Below are 21,434 nucleotides of genomic sequence, written 5' to 3' on the forward strand. Positions count from 1 at the left end.
CAAACCTAGAAAAGCTTTCTTGCGAATAAGCTTAATCTAAGGAGCACAGATTTTTTGGATCATTTTTTATGGTTTAGGGAATGTGTTATTCGTATTTGTAGTCGGATTATGATCGTGATCCGATCGTAAATGGTTGCGATCCTTTTTTGGATTTATCGTCTCCTTCATGTTATAATTTTTGTTCTGAGCGGGCGGTCGGAGGCCGCCCAGAGGACACCCTCATTCGACGCCTAGTAACAGCCATTTATCCATCATTGGAGGCCTCCGGGCGGTCTTCGACCATCTGTTCCAAACAAAAATTATAACCTGATGGGGACAGTGAACCCAGGAAGGGATCGTAACAATTTGCGATCGGATCGTGATCATGATCCGACCGTAAATACGAGTGACATATCCCCTATATCACTTTTACCCCTAGATCCTGCCTCCAACCTAATTTAAATTTAAACTTAAATTTATAAATAATATTAATAAAAGAACTTTTTTTAAAATAGCACAAGTATAAAAAAATTAGTTTTTTAAAATAAAATTTAATTAATTAAAATTATGATCCTGTCAAGGCAAGCACCGAACAAAAACCCGATCGAAATCGACGCGAGCACGGAGGGAGGGAGAGAAGCCAATGGACGATTTGTGGAGATGGAGGGTTCTTCCCTTGCTGGTTTTGATCGCTTCCTCCCTCGTTCTTTACCTCAGAAGCAACCCCAAGGTCCGCCTCCTTGCCACTCTTCCACCTCTTCTTTTCTTTGTCCAGTAATCAGAGTAAAGATAGTTTTTTTTTTCCAAGTTGAGTTGCCTTCTATTGTCCTTATTTGTAATTTTCTTCGTAGTCGCTGTTTGTTATTAGGATTTGATTGGTCTATGGTAATTCACCAAGTTCTCAATTCGTGATTTTTCTGAACATTTATTGCTTGGAAATTTCTGATTTGTGAACTTTCTTTTTCGATTTGCAGAAGTCAGTTACTGAATGTAGCCTTTTTCGCCATGACCACTATTGGATAACCAGCAAGCGGGTTGTTACACCTCGCGGTGTCATTGAGGGCGCAGGTAAGCGCAGTTTGAAAAGATAAAAAAAAGGAAAATAAAAAACGGGAAGAAATAAAAAAAAGAAGATAGAAATACGACACAATAGTATTATTAGAAACGTATGAAGCACTGGATAGCTTCAAACGCTTATTGGGTGTTGAAGTTTCTATCTGTAAGTCATTTATCTGGTTGTTCTATCTGCATATTAATTTTGAGACATGAATTCCTGCTATTAGTTGTTTTCTGATTTTCAGTGGAAGTAAAAGAAGGGAAAATAGCCTCCGTGATTGAAACAGACAATCAGAAAGGGTGGGCATCTGGAGAGAAGGTTGTGGATTTTGGAGAAGCAGTTATCATGCCTGGTCTTATTGATATGTATGTGATCAGAAAATCCTTTTCTTCATTGCCTTGTTCAGAGAAGAAAGTAGAAATACACAATAAACTTAGGGGGCGTTTGGTATGCGCGTTTTCCATTTTTATTTTCTGGAAAACGCGCGTTTTCTGAAAAATAGTATTTGGTTTGCGTTTTTCGTGCGCGTTTTCTAAAAAATTGGCTATCGTTTTCTAGAAAAACAGAGAATGACAAAAAGTCATTTTCTGTTTTCTAGAAAACGCGCATTTTCCAGAAAATGAAAATGAAAACTGTGCAAACCAAACGCACCCTTAGATTTTCTGCATTGCAATATGCAAATTTATGTCTATATGTCAATATAGAGTTTATGATGTAAGATATGAGCAGACTACTAGCATTAGTTATGATCATTGTTAACTGCTCCTTGGATTTGATTTCTGTATATTCCTTAGTGTGATATTTAGACATTGTATTATACCTGTAATGATCCAGTCTATCGAGGGTAGGCAGTAATCACTAGAGTAAACAGCTCAGATAAGGTGCTTGTCCTCTTAGGATTCTAGGAAGCAAGTGAAAAAAATGAATCCATACATGTATAGCAGTGGAGAAAGTCTAACTGGGTTATGGTTCCTTAAATGAATTAAGTATTTACTTTCAACAATGGGTCATTTTTTTTGTGGTATTGACTTAGTTCTTTGTAGGAACTGAGTCATCCTTACTTTCGAGTAGGTTTCCACCCAGGAAAAACTGTGAAACCAATAATATGGGAGGCTGGTAAAAGTGGAGAATACCTTGATACATTTGTGTGATGAACTAGTGGGCTTAGAGCAAGCCGGTCCTATGAGAGCCACGAGTGATTTCCAAGAAAATAGCTCAGACAAGATGTGATTATTTCCAACAAAATCGTAAAATGCGGATAGGAATGATTGGACCATTGTTTTCATATACCTTAAATGAACTAAATATGTGATCTCAATGATGGGGCACCTTTTGGTGGAATTGGATCAATTCTTCATAAGAACTCCAAAATTAAGCATGTTTAGCATGGACCGATTCATGTATAGGTGATTCTCACGGAGTTCCTCATTTTAGAGCCAATTTTTACTAGGGACACATTGTGAGTCCAATTGTATGTGATGTTGGTCAAAGTGGGCGATACCTTGATGGTGCCAATTGCCATGTCCATGGTATTTTACGTACTGATCACAAGTTCATAATTACCTTTAGAGTACTTAAATAAGGACATAACTGAGTTCTATAGATAAAAAAGGTTGATAGGTCATCTTTCCACACTGGTTGCTGCATATTCTGGGTAATATATCCTGTCAACTTGTTAAGTTACCTAATGAAACAACACCATGCTAAAACGGGAATGTTAAAGCAGTCCCATGCTGCATTCTATCAACCCACAGTAATGGATCAAATACTAATTGGTGCTGTTGTATACTTCAATATCTACTACTACTGGACTGACCAGCTCTCACTGGTTTTCAACTGTCCTCGATTCCACAGTTTATCCAGAAGTTTTGTTTTTAGTGCAAATGTTATAAGATTGGTTATTGTAAATGCAGTTTTGAGTGGAATTTGAATAAATAAAAATAATAATTGATGGATAATAGATTTATTTTGTATGTAGAATAAGGAGTCTATGCTCTATCCCTTTTCTGGAAGTCTCTTTCTCCTTGCAATTTCCATTTCCATCCCATTAGCACTATGCATCCCTTGCCCTTCCTATTACTTTTTTCGTTTTGGATCTTTCCCATCTAATCACTTTATAACAGATTATTTCCACCATTCCCAATTCCTTTTGGGGGCATCTATTAACTATCTTAAAATGACCTGTTACTTCTTTATGCATTCTTGAGTTTCAGTAAGAGATCCCTAAAAGGCAAAGGTTAGCCTGTCTGTAATTTGTCATTCATTATGATGGACAAATTATAAGTTAAATTCATGAGAGAGAGAGAGAGAGAGAGTGAGAGAGTTGCTATATATATATATTCTGTTGGAAACATACTTCAGGATAATGCATGTATACTGATCGATAACATAGAGTAAACATGGTATGGTACAGACAATTTAGACTCATTGCAGCAGACAATTTATGATCTTCATAAATCCTCATTCTCTTATCACATTCGTGCTTATGGAATACAGACTAAGTTTTCAATGTTTTACTATATTATTAGTTAATTTATAGATTATTGAGAGACACTAGGTCTTCATACAAACAATCAATTCAAGTTAAATTACAAACTAATTGGCAGTGTAAATTCATTCATGGATGACAATTTGCTTCTCTTTCTTCAAATGTAGATTAGCTTTATAATTCGGTAATTTCTATTCCAAAGATTTTGTAACAACTTGAGAGTTGAATTTATGAATGTGCCTGTGTATCAGACATGTGCATCTTGATGAGCCTGGAAGAGTTGAATGGGAAGGATTCTCATCAGGAACGAAAGCAGCTGCTGCAGGTGCCTAATTGAAAATCTGTTTATTGATCCCTATTATATGATGTCATATATACTTTGGAATGATGTAGTTCTTATTAACAATCTACTTAAGCAGAGTATAGCTAACATAGAGGACTATGTTGTTAAGATTGGCTATGTACTAAAGTCTGCAAGTCTATATTATCATGAATGCATATTAAAACAAAATTAATATATGAACACATTTTGTTTCCCTTCAATGGAGCAGATTCTGTATAGTACAAATACACAGATAGACAGAGTTACAAGGTATAACATAAATCTATCTTTGGTATAAAAGGCTAGTATAGGTTGCCTAATTTTACTCTAGTTTTTTAACTCAAATTTCCATGGCTTTTATATCAATATACTTCTGTTGACTTGGGAAAAGGAAAGATACTCATCATTCAGATGAATAATAAAAATTGTAGATTTGTGACAGCCTGTAATTTTCTAGATTGATCGTTGATACTATAAATTTAATGTACTCCCAGATAGATTAGGTAGTTCCTCCAAGTTATTTGTTTTCTTAAAGCTTTTGTTGTCAATCTATCTTTGAAAAAATTGATTAACTCTAGTTACAAATGAGACCTAACTTTGAACCGACATTAGTACACTATTAATGGATTCAAAATAATCAAATTTGTTGCTCTAATGCTATTCTGTTTAATATAATAGATATTTTGTCAAGCAGTAAGTCTAGTCATTTATGTTGATTATTTTGATCTTGTACTGTAGGTGGCATAACAACACTGGTAGACATGCCTCTTAACAATTTTCCTTCTACAATTTCTGAAGAGACACTAAGAATGAAGGTCTATTGTTGATAAGTTTGTTCTGTATCATTTTATGTCTTCCTTACTGTTCGTCACTCGACATAGTTCCACTGCTGATTCTTTAATTGTTTATATTAGGTTGAGGCTACACAGGGGAAGATTTATGTGGATGTTGGTAGGTTTGAAAATTTCAACCACCCAGTTAAAATTAGCATATTTTTAAATTTCAAATTCAGTCACAAGATTAACATGTCTCTTTGTTGATATCTTTGCAATTAATATTTTGTCTGTTCTGCGCAAACTTTAGTTATATTCTATTTGTCTTCTTATTCAGTATTTGTGCTGATCGTTTTGATTCTCATTGTTGAGGGACCATACTTTCTGCATGACATAGGTTTCTGGGGTGGTTTAGTTCCAGAAAATGCTTACAATATAACCATGTTGGATGGTCTCCTGCATGCTGGTGCACTTGGTTTGAAGGTATTTGGCAAAAATAACGCTTTTTAGTTTTTGGATAGAGATTACATTTTTTTAATTTCTCAGCTTTGAAAATTTGCTGGTGCAGTTCAAGGTCTAGGGAGCTTCCAACTTTCAGTTTCATAATAGTGTTACCTGTGACTATTAATGAGACAATTTGAGATGGGTTAAATATAGGATTTCTTTTAAAGTTTAGAGTTTGGAATGCTTGTAATTAATTGTAAGAGTTATTTTAAAATTTTTAATTCTTTAGAAAAGTTTGTTATAGATATTTTAGGGATAAATTAGGTTTTTGTTTTACAGAGAATTTGTCTTGTTGATTTTTTTCCCTCGAGAGTTTGAGTTTTTGGCAAACGATTTATTCTTGCTGCATCAATTAAGTTCAGATATGTGCAATTTCTTAGTTTTACCTTTAACTTTGCTGGTCTATCTTTTTTACTTGGTGAAGTATCTTAGCAAAATGATCCATGCAGCTCAAATTTATGTTTTTGGTTAACATAATCATCTTTAGTTACTATAACAATCAAAAGGTTGCAAACTATTGTTGTAATCTCCATCCAAATTGATATTCTAGAAATTTAATTGAAAACAGTTATGACATGGATATATTTATAATTGACTTGATAAAGGGTGGAGTTGTGCAAATGCTTTTGTCTAAATCAGTCATCCAATTTTGATTGTAACATTTGTTGTTGACTAAAGTTATCACAATATAGTGTTTTTCTCTTGTATTTTGTGACACAAATTGATGGTGATTTTTTGTAAAAAAATTTGATGGATTAGGTATTTAGGTGTCTCTTAAGGTGCAATTGTTTCCCAACGTTCAATTAGGACTTTGTGTTTTTTTTAATGAAGTTTAAATATCATTCTAGTAGGATGACTTAAAATTTGGTTTGAACTATGATTGGCATTCAAATTCTGATTTTGTTCCTTTACTTATCGTGCAGTCTTTTATGTGCCCTTCAGGAATAAATGACTTCCCAATGACAAATATAACACATATCAAGGTTAGTCCATGACCTCTTTCTATTTTTAGAAAAGCTTTTGCTACATTATCTGTGTCACTTAGTAATTAAATAGTGATGGAAGTTAATGCTTGATTCAATTCCTAACAATGACTTGTCCTGTAATAGGTTGTTGTACTCATTTTTTATAGTTCTGAGTATTGCTTTTCCTGGTATTATAGCTAATCCTGCATTATTTTTCTCGTTTGATCTTCAAACAATATCGAGGCTTGAAGCGCCATGTCTGCCTCATCAACTCAATCCCATATTCAACACAATCACTAAATGTACAGTGTAGCTGATTCTCTGTCATTACAAGATCAATCTGAAAGCTTATACTATCAGATAAATTGATTAGTCATAATTTCACTATACTTTTCTAACACCCATCATATTTTACTGTAGAGTGATGAAATACAAGGAACAAATTGATCTGCAAAGAGAAATAAATAATAGCATAAAAAAATAGGAATCACACAGAGGATTTAAAAATTCCATTAATCGGAAAGTAAGTTAAGAAAGAAGGGGTTGGGATCACTTCCAGAGGTTCCAACATCGGCCTAGTCTCATAAGAATTAGACAAGCAATAATCTATTTCCTAATTACTGAAGATCTTGATTTTAGGCATTTTGACTTTTTTCCAGAGCTTCGGAGAAATTGAATAAGGCTTGGTGAGGCTACACTTCACTGACCAACATTCTATACTTACAAAGGTTTAAAATTTTGACCGACATTCTATACTTACCAAGATTTAAAGTTTTGACCAACATGCTATACTTACCAAGGTTTAAAGTTTTGATCTGATTTAAAGTATTGGCTAGACACTGGAACAATACTATTATAGAACAATATCATTCTATTTCAATCAGTGTGAATCAATCTGAGGAAGAGGAGGTAGATAGTAGGTGGATGATGAGGAGGAAGCATATTACAACCTATATGCTTCAGATTCCACGTGGCGTCTCCTCACTTGTGTAGGAGGAAAGCGTAGATGTAGAAGAGGTGTATCAAAAGGTCTAAAAGCCTAGTCGGCTTCTCACGGCTTCTCTGGTGTGCTTCTTGTGGCATATTTGGTGTCTTGTTGCTAGTAGAGGAGGAAGTTGGAGATACGAGCGTTGTTGAGGGGTCATTCGAGGAGAAAAAGGCTTGCAAGAAGCTTAGTAGCTTTGGTGAAGTGCTTCTCATAGAGGAAGACGCATATCGTGCTTTTCACGAAGTACATCTCATGGAGGACGATACGTTCTGGAGCTTGGAGCATATTGTGTGTTCACCCATGCTGATAAGCAGGCATAATGAAAAAATTCACGAGTGCCAACCGGCACAGAATGAAATTTGATTCCTTGATACTTACTACTTTGGGACCATTTGGTGGGTGTTGAGACCTTCAAATTATGATTACTTGGAGTTTGGAGGGTAGGGATTCAAATCTATAGAAGGGGATGGTGTTTGTATCATCTCCTTCGTTTACTTTGGTGATACAATGGAATGAAATGGAGCTCTTGGTCTCATGAAGGATCCAAATCCCATCCCTCACTGATGCCCAACATTGGATGGAAATGGGGGAAAAATAATGAAATGTATAATCTGCCTCTCTTCTTACCTGTAAACAACACAAATAAACCAACTCTCACTAGTCGCGATTCACAAGATCAAGCTCCTCTACCCACTTTGTAAACCCTTTCCTCATGATTTCATCCTTCTCAGAACATAGCTGCAAGGCAAGTAATTAACAAAATTGATTGAAAGTCAAGTATCCTTCCTCTCCTTTCGTTACTCTAAATAATTAAGCTTTTAAATCTCTTATTTTCTCTCTTTTTCACTCCTTCCTCCACCTCCATACCCTTTGATTCCCTCCCCTTAAAATAATCTTAGCCTCAGAGTCGTCTTTGGAATACACAAATATTAATCTGAATCTTGGGTTAAATTTCTGCAAATCAAGGCAAACCTTTTCGGTTCATCATGTTGAACATCATTGGATGACATAAGTGTTAACAAATAAGTGCAGAATTGCTGGATAAAATTTCAAACCCATAACCATTGGGCATGTAGCCAACGCCTGAACAATCTTCCCAGTGGTGTGCTGGTTGGACAACAAATACTATAAATCAAAAACTTAATTGCCAAAATATGTTGGAAAATGTTAGTAAAACGTTTATGAATATTCTAGTATTGAAGAGTGGTCTATCATTGTTTTTTTTGGACATAAAAACAGACAGCTATTTTGGGTATCATATACAACTTTTAAAACAAACATAACAGTTCAAGCACAAGAATGTACTACATTCTCCATTTCCTTTGTTTTTCTCCTTATTTGGAATTCTAGCCAGTCAACATTATCTGGCTACAAGCCAGCTGGAGGAGGTTTCTCCAAACTCCAGTGACACATGTTAGAAGAGCAGAGTTGGCTAGAGGTCAAACTTATGATCTGTTTATTATTTTGTCAAATTAATGACCTAATTGGGACTTATGGTTTAACACACTCCATGGCATGTAAATTTAATTTTATCACAATTAACATTTGCTGGGACTGGAGATGGTGAAATTTTCACACCTGGGTCAACAAATTTCTCTAAGTTTGCATATTGGCAGTCTCATTTTTGCAACCAATGTTATGAAACGGTCTATTTCAAAATAACTAGTTTGTAACTTATATGTAAGCTAAGATTCTAATCTTTGCCAACCTGCTTGTTCTCATAAAAAAAATTATAATCCACCATGTAAAAGATTCCTCGGAGACAAATCTCAACTAATTATGGGTATTATCCAAAATACCCATGTTGCTTAAATAGGGATGGATAATGCATGACCATGAATATTTTTAAGAGAGAGTTTCTGTGATTATTCAAATGATCTCCACTGATTAAAAAACCTATTGTGTGTAAAATATTTTAACTTAATAGGGTCAACTTTCTTATTTTTCTGTATATTTTTATCTTTTAATTTTTTTGGTGCCATTGTAGGAGGGTTTACATGTCCTAGCCAAGTACAAGAGGCCTTTGCTTGTGCATGCAGAAGTAGTTTTGGATCATGAGACTGATGAAGGAGTTGGTGGCAGTCCAAATCCTTGGTCCTATGCAACATATCTTAAGACTAGGCCGACATCGTGGTAATCACAGTTTGTTTTTCTTCATAAAAAACCATTTGCATCTAGAGCTGAATAGTCTTGTCCTCATTAGATTCAGACATGTAAACTGCTTCTCAATGTGCATTCATTTTCTATCAGACTGAATGATGAACATGCTCTTTCAGGGTTTCTTTGAAATCTTGTTGTGTGCCATATAATATTTTCGATGTAAAATAGGGAAAAGATTCTTGAATATTTTCCGTTATACTTTAATATTTTTCAAGTAAAAACCATATGTTGAATACTTGTTGGATAGTTTAATATCAGACTTGTTTCCCTATTCATATCGAGGGTACAATCACTTCACATGTGGAATACTTAGTTGGATAGTTTTTTTTGTCCTGATAAAATCATGACAGTTTGTAAGTTCATTGGTTAGCTTGTACTCTAAAACATGGTTTCTATCAAGTTTCAACCAAAATTTTGACTTAAACATGTGGATTTCATTTCCCTATTCATATCAAGGATACATGCACTGCACATTGATTACTTAGTCCCATAGTTTTTTTTCAGGTAAAAATACCACAGTTTATAGGTTCATTGGTTAAACCTATGCTCCTTTCGAATATGGTTTCTATTAAGTTTCATTTAGATTTTTTTTATCTCAAGTATGTGAGATTCCTTTTCCTTATTCATATCGTGTGAACAATCAATTCACATGTTGCTAAGCCTTATCCCACTAGGTGAGGTCGACTATATGGATCTTTCTATGCCATTGAGCTCTATCTCCTACTATACCATCATTTATATTTAAATAAATTTATGTTGTTTTATTGTTGCTAACCAAGTCTCTTTTTGTCTTTCTTGTCCTCATTTAATATGCACATTTGTTATGGTTTCACATCGCCTAACTGGAGCATTTATTATTCATTTAAGTACATGATCGTACAATCTTAAACGCATCTCTTGAAGTTTTCCCTCAATAAGTGCAATCCTTACCTTCTCTCTAATATTTTCATTTCTTATCATGTCTATCCTTGCATGTCCGCACATCCATCTTAACATTTTCATATCTGCGGCTCTCATTTTTTATTCATATGCTCGAGTGATAACTCAACATTCAACTCCATATAACATGGCGGGTCTAATTGCCGTTTTGTAAAATTTTTCTTTAAGTCTTGAAAGTACTCAACACCTGACACTCTTCTCCATTTCAACTTACTCACTTGTATTTTATGTAAAACCTCTCTCAATCCCTCTATCTTTTTGCAAAATAATCTTAAATATTTAAAACTCTCTGTTCCTGTCTGAAACCTAGGAGATGGTATGCTGGCGTTGGCAGGTAGCATACGGGAAGATGATGTGCCGATCTAGATCTCCCAGAACCCCTTGATGATTGCCGATATCAATAGATAATGAATTGAAGGATGTTCTGTTGAAGATGTAGAAAAACTCCTAGATAATCCTGCACACACTCAAACGAACCGATAAAACGTTAGTGACCTAAGACCAGGTAGGAATTCCTGGCTAAGCCCTCCGACGCTCAAGTTAGTTTTCCCTCTTGCTCCTGGAAGAAGAATAGTAATGGAAATAGGGTTTCAATGTAACAAGTGATGCTTGCGTACCTTGCCAACGGAGAGGATTCTCCTTTTTATACCACCTCACTTAACCTCCGTAGTCCTGAGGTGGTCCCCGATTTGTTAGAGTTTGTTAGGAGATGAGAAAAGTACAACCTGGGCTTCGTACAATAATACTCTGAGAAATCTTTTTTCTACCCTAGATGTACCTCTTTTGTCTTTTATGGGTTGAGTTTCTCATGAAGCACTCTTCAGAATATGTCCCAACTTCTTTAATGAAGAGACTTTAAAGGAATATTTTTCGGCACACTTGCCAAGTTGGCTTAATAATGTCGGCTGTTTATCTACTACACATATTGAGGATACTTTCTGTACTATCATGGCCGGTAATATACTGAGAACATCTTTTATGAAGAATCTCGGCCAGCCATGTACTGAGAATACCCTTTAGAGCATATCCCGACTTGTCATGTATTGAGAACACCCTTTATGAAGTTTTTCGGTCTGCCATGTATAGAGAACACCTCTTAAGAGGTACCCCGGCCGACCATGTATAGAGAATACCTTTCGGGAGACACCTTGGCCGGTCATACATAGAGAATACCCCTTATGGAATATCCCGACCGATCGTAATCCCGACCAATAGTATCTTGCCAATGATATTTTAGACTCCTGATCAGGTTAGTTTTCTTCCGACTCGGTCAACCTTTGTTAGCCAAGTTTATGTATTAAGCCTAATGTCCTATGTCCGGTTGATCCTCGTCTGTCCTGGCGTGTAATACTGAATTACACTGGATGCCCTTTAAGCTCGGCCAGACTCATATCTGTTCAGGTGCCCACATGGAACCTCTCATTCGATCAATTTTCGCTCGGATGATCACATACTACTGACCAAATAGGGCTAAATGCCCTAAAATCCGGCCGGACTCATATTCGTCTGGGCATACACATGGACCTCTCGTTCGATCAGTTTTCGCTCGACCTTCGCTCGGTCGATCACATACTACTAACCAATTAGGACTAAATGCCCTAAAACCTTGCCGGACTCATATTCGTCCGGGCATACACATGGAACCTCTCGTTCGATCAGTCTCCGCTCGGCCTTCGCTTGGCCAATCACATACTACTAACCAATTAGGACTAAATGCCCTAAAACCTTGCCGGACTCATATTCGTCCGGGCATACACATGGAACCTCTCGTTCGATCAGTCTCCGCTCGACCTTCGCTTGGCCGATCACATACTACTAACCAATTAGGACTAAATGCCCTAAAACCCGGCCGGACTCTTATTCATTCGGGCATACACATGGAACCTCTCGTTCGATCAATCTTCGCTCGACCTTCGCTTGGCCGATCACATACTACTAACCAATTAGGACTAAACGCCAGGAAGCCCGACCGGACTAATATTCGTCTGGGCATACGCATGACTCATACTTCTTTATATCACCCCTAATTATCCTTCTACTCTAACTCTAACCACCCCACCGTTCTTCCTACCTACTCACTACAACCCGTATTACTCTCAGTTCTAGGCAATTGGTTATCTCTTATCTTAACAATTTTCTCATTATGTCTAATATTACTAAACTTAAATTTCATATGTTTTGTTTTTACTCTACTAAGCTAAAATCTTTCACTACTAGTGTTTACCGCTAAGATTCAAGTTTAACATTTACTCTTTCACCAATCTCATCTACCAAAATAATATTATCTAAAAACAACATCTACCATGGTACTGTATCTTGAATGTGTCCACTGAATTCATTCATTATTAGTGTAAAAAGATAGACTTAGAGTTGATTAACCCTATCTTTATGGAAAATGCTTCGGTTAATCCACCTCACTCTTGTCACGTGTTGAGTACTTAGTCCAATAATAATTTTTAATGGTAAAAGCATAACACTTTATAGGTTCATTTTGTAAAGAACAACACTGCGTGTGTTTAATGCTATTACAGCCTTTGTGCCTGTGCGGATAAGTGCTTGTCTAATATTCTATTTCAGATTTGTTGGTTTTCTTGTAAGCACCAAGTGGATGAATTTATTAATAGGTTTTTTTTCCCTCAAGGGAGGAGGCTGCTATTAGAAACTTACAAGAAGCAATTAAAGATACAAGAACTGGTGGTCCAGCAGAAGGAGCTCATGTTCATATAGTTCATCTGTCTGATGCAAAAGCTTCACTAGACCTGATCAAGGTAGCTCAACCTGATGGAACTTCTATTATTACCTTGTTCTGGATGAAATTTTATCAAGATTCAATAAAGGTTGAGCTTTAATTGTTCCAGTGCAAAAAAATGTGCGACAGTTTGCTGCTACATCAGTTGTTTGTGAATACAGTGATGAATAAACTGCATAATTTTGCATAAATTACATGGTCTGAATTCTGAAAATGAACTTTCTGAACCTATATTTTTATTAGGACATTGCCAGCTTCTGGTAATCCAATACTGCAAAAGTCCTGTTCATGTCATTAATGTTTAGAGCTCAAGGCTTTATAACTATACGAGGGATAGTCCAGTGTTCCATCTTCATGACATTCTTATCCTAATCATCACTTTCATCTCTTTATTCTTACTTTATTAGCTTAGGAATATTCAGCAAATTACAAACTGAAATTAATTTAGTATGTCACATCACATGAATATCCATATTGTACATATTCTCATGCATGTTCTATGTTTTGAAATTATACACACCACCCCACTTCTCTGTTTTTATTCTGTTGGTTTCATTTCTTAAAATTCTATTTTAAAGCTCAATTCTTCTGAGTTTTGTCTATTTGTCTTTCATTTGTAGGACTTGAAACAAAAAGGACAGAATGGTGGAAGTGTGAGTGTGGAAACATGCCCTCATTACCTGGCATTTGCAGCTGAACAAATTGAAGATGGGAATACTCGTTTTAAATGTTCTCCACCAATACGAGAGGCTGCCAATAGGGAGAAGCTGTGGGAAGCATTACTGGTACTCAAATGATGATGCATTTTCACATCTGAATTGATTCTTATTCTTTAAATATTGTACAATTTCTCAGGAAGAACACATCGATATGTTGAGCTCTGACCATTCTCCATCAGTACCAGAACTTAAGCTTTTTGATGAAGGTGACTTTTTAAGGGCTTGGGGTGGAATATCATCTTTGCAGGTCAGTTAAACATTGATTTCTCGAGGTATAAGATATTCATTGATCTATTTATGGTGATTCCATTGTATGTTGGAAAATACTTGCACATCTACATAATAAAACGAGGACAAACCCAGTGAAGACTACAACCTGTGAAACTTTGGGAAGCGATAACTAAGATGTGGTTTGAAAGCTGTTTACACTGATGGAACATGAAAATTGGTTACTTGACTGTGAGGCAAACACCCACAATAATCTATCCAATTGGGATATATTTATATAACCTTTTGAGTAGTAGTGTCTTATACATTTTTATTAGCATGTGATAAGCCATTTGGATTAGGAGAATAATATTTCAAGATTTTATGTCAATAGTTGCCTTAGAGCTTGTTCCTATGTTACTCAAACTCGACTACGAGTATTTAACAAGTGCACGGATCAAAGTGTGCGTCTTTTTTTTTTTTTTTTGCATGTGATCATATGCCCCTTGGACTAAAGAATAGAATTACAAGGTTGTGGTATAACCTACCATATTAGTGTTGAGCTTCTAGAAATTAATACATAAAAATTTAATGTAGCAAAAACAAAAATGCTAAGATGGATGTGTAAGGTCATCAGAAAGAAAGTACTACATACTAATATTGACAGGTATTTTGATGCGGTTCCAATAGATTAGAATAAGAAAAATAAGATGAGATGGTATGGATAGGCCAAAAGAGACTTGTAAATTTTATAGTTAAGTGTAGAACGATCAGAGCATAAAATCTAATGTATGGATAGAGACCAAAGCAAAGTTGCTTAATATCATACAAACTAGTTTGCTTAATTTGAATATTACTAGTGATATAGAGTTCCATAGAACTCAATGAGGGAATAAATAACTTGAAACCAAATAGTTGGAACAAACATGGCTTGATGATGATGCAAGTAATATAGGTGCTAGATGTCAACTTTGGGTGTCAACGTCCTGTGTACAAAAGGGGTAGAGAGTGTTCAAGTAATGGTCTGTTGGTTCACCGTATCATGCAATGTTCTACAATTTGTTAGAATCTGCTAAGTTATACAATGCTGGGAAATGTAGATCACCAAAGTAACAACCGATGTGCCAAGGTTGGGGACACAGTTATACAATGCTGGTTATCAGTAATCTGGATGGTTTCTGAGGAAGTGACTATTCAGGCCACATTAAGAAGATGATAACTTAATGGCACTATGGGGATTAAGAGGATCAGTAAAGGAAGCAAAGGATTTTACACACTGCTTAGTTGCTAGATTAGTGGTTATATGTTGAAGTCAGTTAATCTAGCTGCATTTGGTGCGGTGTATCTTTAGCAACAGTGTTCAGATTTATGAGCACTGCTCTCTATGATTACTAATAATCTACTGTGCTGCTGGGCATGTTCCTATCCTTTTTCCAAAGACAGAAATATTACTAGTACATTCACCTAGCAGACACCATTACAGTCAAGTTAGTTTGCCAAACATTATCAAACACTCGTATCCAGATATGTATCGATGTGTGTAAGAGACTACTATTTCCACACGTTGTTCTGCATGTACATTTAATGAATTTCATGTTACACCTTTGTTTATGGACACTTGAATATAAGCAGAATGTATTCTAAGACAAACTACACACTTGAGACTTACTGTGTTCTGCCATGTCATTCTGTGAAAATATGCATATTGATTGGTCATACAGATTATACACCTGGTATGTTTCTCAACATCTTTGTAAAAGATGCATTACTAATGCTGTTCAAAGGGCTAATGTAATGGATTTTCTGTAGTATGTTCTGCCCATTACATGGACTTATGGGCACAAGTATGGAGTTACTTTCAATCAGATAGCAACTTGGTGGAGTGAGAGGCCAGCAAAGCTTGCTGGTCAAAAGTACAAGGTATTCTGTGTTATGTATTTTTTTCTTTTCTTTTCACAATGAAGCATCAATTGCAATCCAGTTGTTGTAGACTAATTAAAAAGATCCTGTATTTATAGGATATATAGTTTCGCCAACATTGATAATAGAATACAATTGTGTTATATATAAAAATACTGACTGCCTAAGTAGTGGTTTAACCTTCTACCCCTTGGAAATAAGGGCGTCAATTCGGTTGGGTTGGATAGGCTCGGGTTGGGTTGAAGATTGGTTACTAAAAAAAAATCCGAACTCAACCTGAAAACTACCCGGATAACTTGACCAACCTGAATAACCCACCCAAGTTGCTTTTTTGGTCCTTATATTCCTATAATTATTCATTTTTATCTCAATATTTTATTATTGTTATACTAACATTTTACTATTTATGTACATAAAACATCTTAATTTTCAAAATAAAATTTGATTTAACAAAAAAAAAAATCTCTAAACCCTAAATTCAGTTCAATCTGGGTCAATCTGATCCGAACCTAAACCAACCCAAAAAACTTCAATCCGAACCCAAAAACCCCCAACCCGAATATGATTTTTTTTTTTTTCTTTTTTGAATCGACGTGGGTCAAATTGGTGGGTCGGGTTCATTTTTGACACCCTTACTTGGAACCACCTCTTAATAGCTTTGCATTTAGCATTAATGAGAATATCACATACAATTAAATAGTTGAATAATTTTAAAGTAGTATATTCAATCAATTAAGGTATAGAAGAGTGTAAAAGCAGTTACAAATAGTTAAGTTTGGCCAACATACCAACAAACGATGGCAACTAGAATCGTTGATTTAAAATGTAATTTTATGCAAACACATGTAGGCTCGCATATTCATATTAGTGCATCACTGCATTGCATTTCTCCATATGTGTATGTAGTAGATGTCAATCTATATTTTTAGTTAGCTCACTTAAGAAAAAGATCCCTTGGCTAACAATAATATGATGCGCAGAGGGTGAACTTGTTTCTAAGTAAAAAAGAGATCACACTTGGATCGATTGAAAATGATGTATAAAAATTTGCAAAAGTATGAGAGCTAATAATGACTCAATTAACTTGCATCTCATAACAAAAATTAATGAATCATATTTAGATTTAAGCAAAGAGGAGGAATTTCGATGGTGATTTAAGCTTCCTTATCAATTGCATATTAATTTTGTATTTTTCATAAGCACCACTGTCCACGATTTTGCATCATAGTAAGGTATTTTTGGAGTGGATGCCTTCATATTAAGTTGAATTTTAAAGATCAAGGGAACACCTCACTGTATGTAAGCATTCTTGCTTGTTTCATGTTCAAGATAGTGTTAAATTGCGTGTCGCAAATCATTGTAGTTTCGGAACAGTACAGGGTATCAACTATCAAGCTCAATGCACAATTATATCTTCAAGTTTTGAACAATCAAGTATTGTAGTTCACAAGTATGCATATACCCCGACATGCTACATGTATTCACTCCAAAATTATTTACATGATCTTTTTCAGGGAGCAATTGTAGTGGGAAACGATGCAGATTTTGCTGTGTGGGAACCTGAAATGGAGTTTGTTCTTGATGATAACTATAAAACATACCATAAGCATCCGGTATGTGTCGTTCCCTACATTTATCAATACTTAAAATCTGTGTCACCTTGATTTGTCTTCAGGTCATAAAACAATCGTCTTTGCGAGTATATTAAAGCAAGTTTTCTATTGGAGTTCAGATCCGAGTTATCGGATCTCAGCAACACAAGACTGAAGACAATTTTGAATTCTATTGTGCAGAACAACTCACCCTACATGGGAATGAAGTTATCTGGCAAGGTTGGGGCAACTTTTGTGAGGGGAAATCTGGTGTTCTCTGAAGGAACACATGCATCTGCAGCCTGTGGTGCTCCAATCCTTGCACAATATTGATGAACAATTCAGCTTGCCTCTCAGAGAAAAACTGCTATTGCGAAACTAGATCCAAGTACTTTGTCGATGTTGGGGCTTTTAATATTGGTCATTGATTTTTAAAAAAAATCAAAATATACTTTTTTGTAGGCATAAAAAAGTTTGATATGTTACATTAGAAGTGTCTACAAAGGCATATTGTACTTGTTAAAACTATTTGATTTATCCAACTTTCTTAAATGTGGTAGTGGGATATTTTACACTTTTGCAAATGTCATATTGTGAGAGCTCTTTTGTAAATCATCTTATAGATTGGACTTCGTCCGACTAATCTTGAGTATCAACACAAAAAGGACATGCTATTCAGATTTTGTCTACTAATTTTGAAGATAAAAAACATTCCCCCTAGTTCGCCTAACAGATAAATTTGATTTCTAGAATATTCATTTGAACTTTGATACTCTTATTTGTTCCCTTGGATACTTTACCACTACACCATACCTGTGGAGGCACTTGAAATCATATTGAGAATAGAACAAAGTTGTTTCAGAATCAATGTTTCTATATCTCACACTATTTATAGGAAATATTGCATTCTCTTATTAATTTTAAATAACCCTACTCTATTTCTAGCTTTAGTGATTTTATGATTTAAAGTTGTGCCTATATCGGAAGTTTATTTGCATTCAAATGTATAGATTTACACTGTAATTTTAGTTCACGGAATGCATATATTTTTCAACACTTCCCCCATGATGAACAATGATAAGAATTATCATTGCAACTTCACCTCAAACAAATTCAATAGAACTGTATCGAAACTGAACATGGATCCTGGAGAAAATGAGGTAAAATATTTTATACCCATTCGGTAGGGGTGCCAAGTGAGGCAAGGTGAGCCGGTGCAAAAGCATCTCAATGCAGTTGGTCCAATTGCCAGTCATCCTATCTCCTTTTGAGTATCGACAACTATGCATTATCGGCTTCAAGTGTAGATCTGACTCCATCTTCGAAGAGGCATGGACTAACACCAAGCACTTGAATCAACCTGCTGATGTCCATGGAAATGTCTGAAGGGGATCTAACACCGCGGTCAACCTATACATAACATGAATAGAAGCTTTCAAGGATGAACTGTAGATTGGGCAATTTGCAGAATATCAAACATGAAGAAAAATCGGGATTTTATCGCATCCAGAAGTTAGCAAAATTTGAATAGATATACATGTGTGAAATCTAGTTTTGTTTCACACAATAGAAATAGATCTTGAGCAAGAGAAGAAGACTTACAGATGATGCAGATACTGGCTTGATCAAAGAGGGGTTGTATCCTTTGATTCGTGCAACTGACTCGGCCATTTGCAACCTTGACACCCTATTTGCTCCACCCACGTTCAGCAGCAATTGCATTTGCTTGCCGTCTGAAATGAGACGCAAGTACAGATGGCTACCTTGTTAGAAGTTGAGATTTCATAAATACTTTCAAACACACCGAATGACATGCAAATCCATTTTGCATCCTTGTCACCAATGGAATTTTCTCTCATCAAGCAGAATTTTTTTTTCTGAAAAAGGTTAGCAAAGTACCAAATAGCAAGATGAAGGAACAGGCAACCTGATATCCACTTTTTAGTTGCAGCCATTATGACATCCACCATATCCTTTACATACACAGGGCAACGGAACTCGTCATGAAAAAATTCAACCTCATGACCTTGTTTATTAAGAACACTGTCAATCCACTGCATGAATAGAAGGCAAGAGTATATCAGAACGAAATGAAATATGTAGTTAACAGGAAATGATAACAAGGTGTTATAGAACACTTGTACACAATGAGGTTAATGGCATTGACCACCCAGAAAAATTTATAATCAAGAAAAATCAGGAAATGCTATAGGTTTGCGAGGCTAAACACTGGAAACATAGTGGCAAGTTAGATTTAGACTCAAGTTTCTCTCGAGTATCTAGAATTAATAACATAAGACCTTAAATACATCCTCCTGATTACATTGCATCAGATGATGTAAATGGTTGGAGGCATATCCATGAAATGCTCACCTGGATTGGAAGTGACTTTTCAACCGGTGAAATTGTCTGTGGCCCATATATTATGCTGCTTCTCAAGATGGCATAATTTGAGCACTGAGCAATGATATGCTGCTCTGCAGCTAGTTTTGTTTTTCCATACATATTTACAGGTACAGCTTCATCCTCTTCTTTGTAAAATGATTTTACCCCTTCATATACTGTAAGTTGACATTGATTCTTAATTGAATGAATTAGGAGTAAAAGCCAATTGAAAGCTATTAAGCGCAAAAGCATGAAAACAAGATTGTCACCATCACAAATGTTAATAACACGATCCACTGAATTTTAAAGGTCATGTTAGTCACTTTCCTCAACATAAATCTCAATAGATTGATAGGAAGCATCTTTTTGTCAGTCAGAGGTCCTGCAAATTAAGGCTGATTTGATTATGAAAAAAAATAAGATCAAGAAAATAATAGTCTCGCACCAGATATATTTTTGTGTACACTAATATCTAAATCACCCATCCCTTGCAACTCCATTTAACACGGCCTCTAAGACATGGGTCTGGAGGCCTAACCAGCAAATCCTAGGACATATGTTATCTCCCAGCTGCATTCATAATGCATCAGCTAACATACATGTACAAAAGCTTTCACTTAATCAGGAATGTGAATACAACTCCTTGCAAGTCATCAATCTTAAATCAAGTATGTTGATCCGAGGAGAAATGAAACAAAGTAAAAAAATTCTTATCGGAGTAAAAGCAAGGAAGTGATTTCTGATAGTAAAATCTACAAATTTCCAGCTCAGTACATTGAGAAAATTCATCAGATCCTAATTTCACACATGTTTGGGAGACATGGATATATGAGTGAGACATCTGTTGCACAAATAACACAGGGAAAATATAGAAAGCAAGTAACCTTGATCAGTTGACAGATGAACTAGAAGAGAATTGCTATTGTTGAAGCTTGATAGCCAATTTACAAGAGAAGATGGCACGTTTATGGACACAGCAGCTGCAGGATCCATTTCACAAGCACGAGGAACAGAGAGCGCAGCACAGTTAACAACCACATCTGGCTGAAACAATAGAGAATTGTTTAAACAAATAAATCTTAACCTAAGAAGAACAAATGCACCTTTTTTCTATTATCTATTTTCAAGATGTTGATTTCTTGTATGAGAAAGAATAAGAAGAATTCCACACAGTAGAAAAAACTTCATAATGTTGAAGGTGATCCGTGTTATCAAAAAAAAAAAAAAAAAAACTGAGTTCCTCTTATCATCTCATGCTTCGGGCAACATGTATAGTTGAATCAATAAGACCTTTCCTCTCAACGAGTGGATCTGTTTTACTAGTTTCTACATATGTAGATCTGAGATCCATCAACTTTTAGAAAGAAAAGCATCACCTGTCCAAATGAGGAAGAAATAGCGTCGAATCCGTCTCCGGTTCGCAGGTCGACGCGGAAGGGGATCACCGGGGAGACGGCGGCCACGAGATCGGGGGGAGGGATGGGGCGATTATGGGTGAAGGCTAAGTCGTAGAGAAGGGCTCCGGCAAGACCTTGGAGGAGGTGCTGGCCCAAGTAGCCGGTGCCACCGACCACCAGCACTCGCCTCCTCTCCGCCATCGTTTCTTTCTCCTCTCTCTGCTCTTTCTCGGGGAATAAGACGCTTCAGATGTGTTGCATTCAGCCCCTTCGAGTTTCTATTTTCTACT

General features: G+C 35.9%; 2 protein-coding genes across 4 annotated transcripts; one reads left to right on the forward strand and one right to left on the reverse strand.

Moving 5' to 3' along the window:
- The first annotated feature begins 538 nt into the window (after window positions 1-538).
- LOC121982286 (allantoinase-like) lies at window positions 539-17,936 on the forward strand. The gene is made up of 15 exons (XM_042535272.1): window positions 539-709; window positions 954-1,047; window positions 1,281-1,401; window positions 3,776-3,849; window positions 4,585-4,661; window positions 4,761-4,797; window positions 5,017-5,102; window positions 6,047-6,106; window positions 9,064-9,209; window positions 12,817-12,943; window positions 13,545-13,709; window positions 13,780-13,890; window positions 15,660-15,770; window positions 17,285-17,383; window positions 17,564-17,936. Exons 1-15 carry the CDS (start codon window positions 623-625, stop codon window positions 17,693-17,695), a joined length of 1,527 nt encoding a protein of 508 aa, XP_042391206.1. The 5' UTR covers window positions 539-622; the 3' UTR covers window positions 17,696-17,936.
- On the reverse strand, window positions 17,801-21,383 carry LOC121982287 (methionine adenosyltransferase 2 subunit beta-like). Of its 3 annotated transcripts, none has more exons than XM_042535274.1 (6): window positions 21,124-21,383; window positions 20,632-20,791; window positions 19,736-19,923; window positions 19,290-19,416; window positions 18,965-19,095; window positions 17,801-18,772 (listed from the first exon to the last, which is right to left on the reverse strand). In XM_042535274.1, exons 1-6 carry the CDS (start codon window positions 21,343-21,345, stop codon window positions 18,644-18,646), a joined length of 957 nt encoding a protein of 318 aa, XP_042391208.1. In that variant the 5' UTR covers window positions 21,346-21,383; the 3' UTR covers window positions 17,801-18,643. The 3 variants fall into 3 exon arrangements, with proteins under 3 accessions (XP_042391208.1, XP_042391207.1, XP_042391209.1); XM_042535273.1 differs by having other exon boundaries at window positions 18,965-19,121; window positions 19,262-19,416; XM_042535275.1 differs by lacking the exon at window positions 17,801-18,772 and having other exon boundaries at window positions 18,963-19,095; window positions 19,262-19,416.
- Window positions 21,384-21,434: the final 51 nt, after the last annotated feature.

Source organism: Zingiber officinale, chromosome 5A, assembly GCF_018446385.1.
Source record: "Zingiber officinale cultivar Zhangliang chromosome 5A, Zo_v1.1, whole genome shotgun sequence".
Taxonomy (NCBI): domain Eukaryota; kingdom Viridiplantae; phylum Streptophyta; class Magnoliopsida; order Zingiberales; family Zingiberaceae; genus Zingiber; species Zingiber officinale.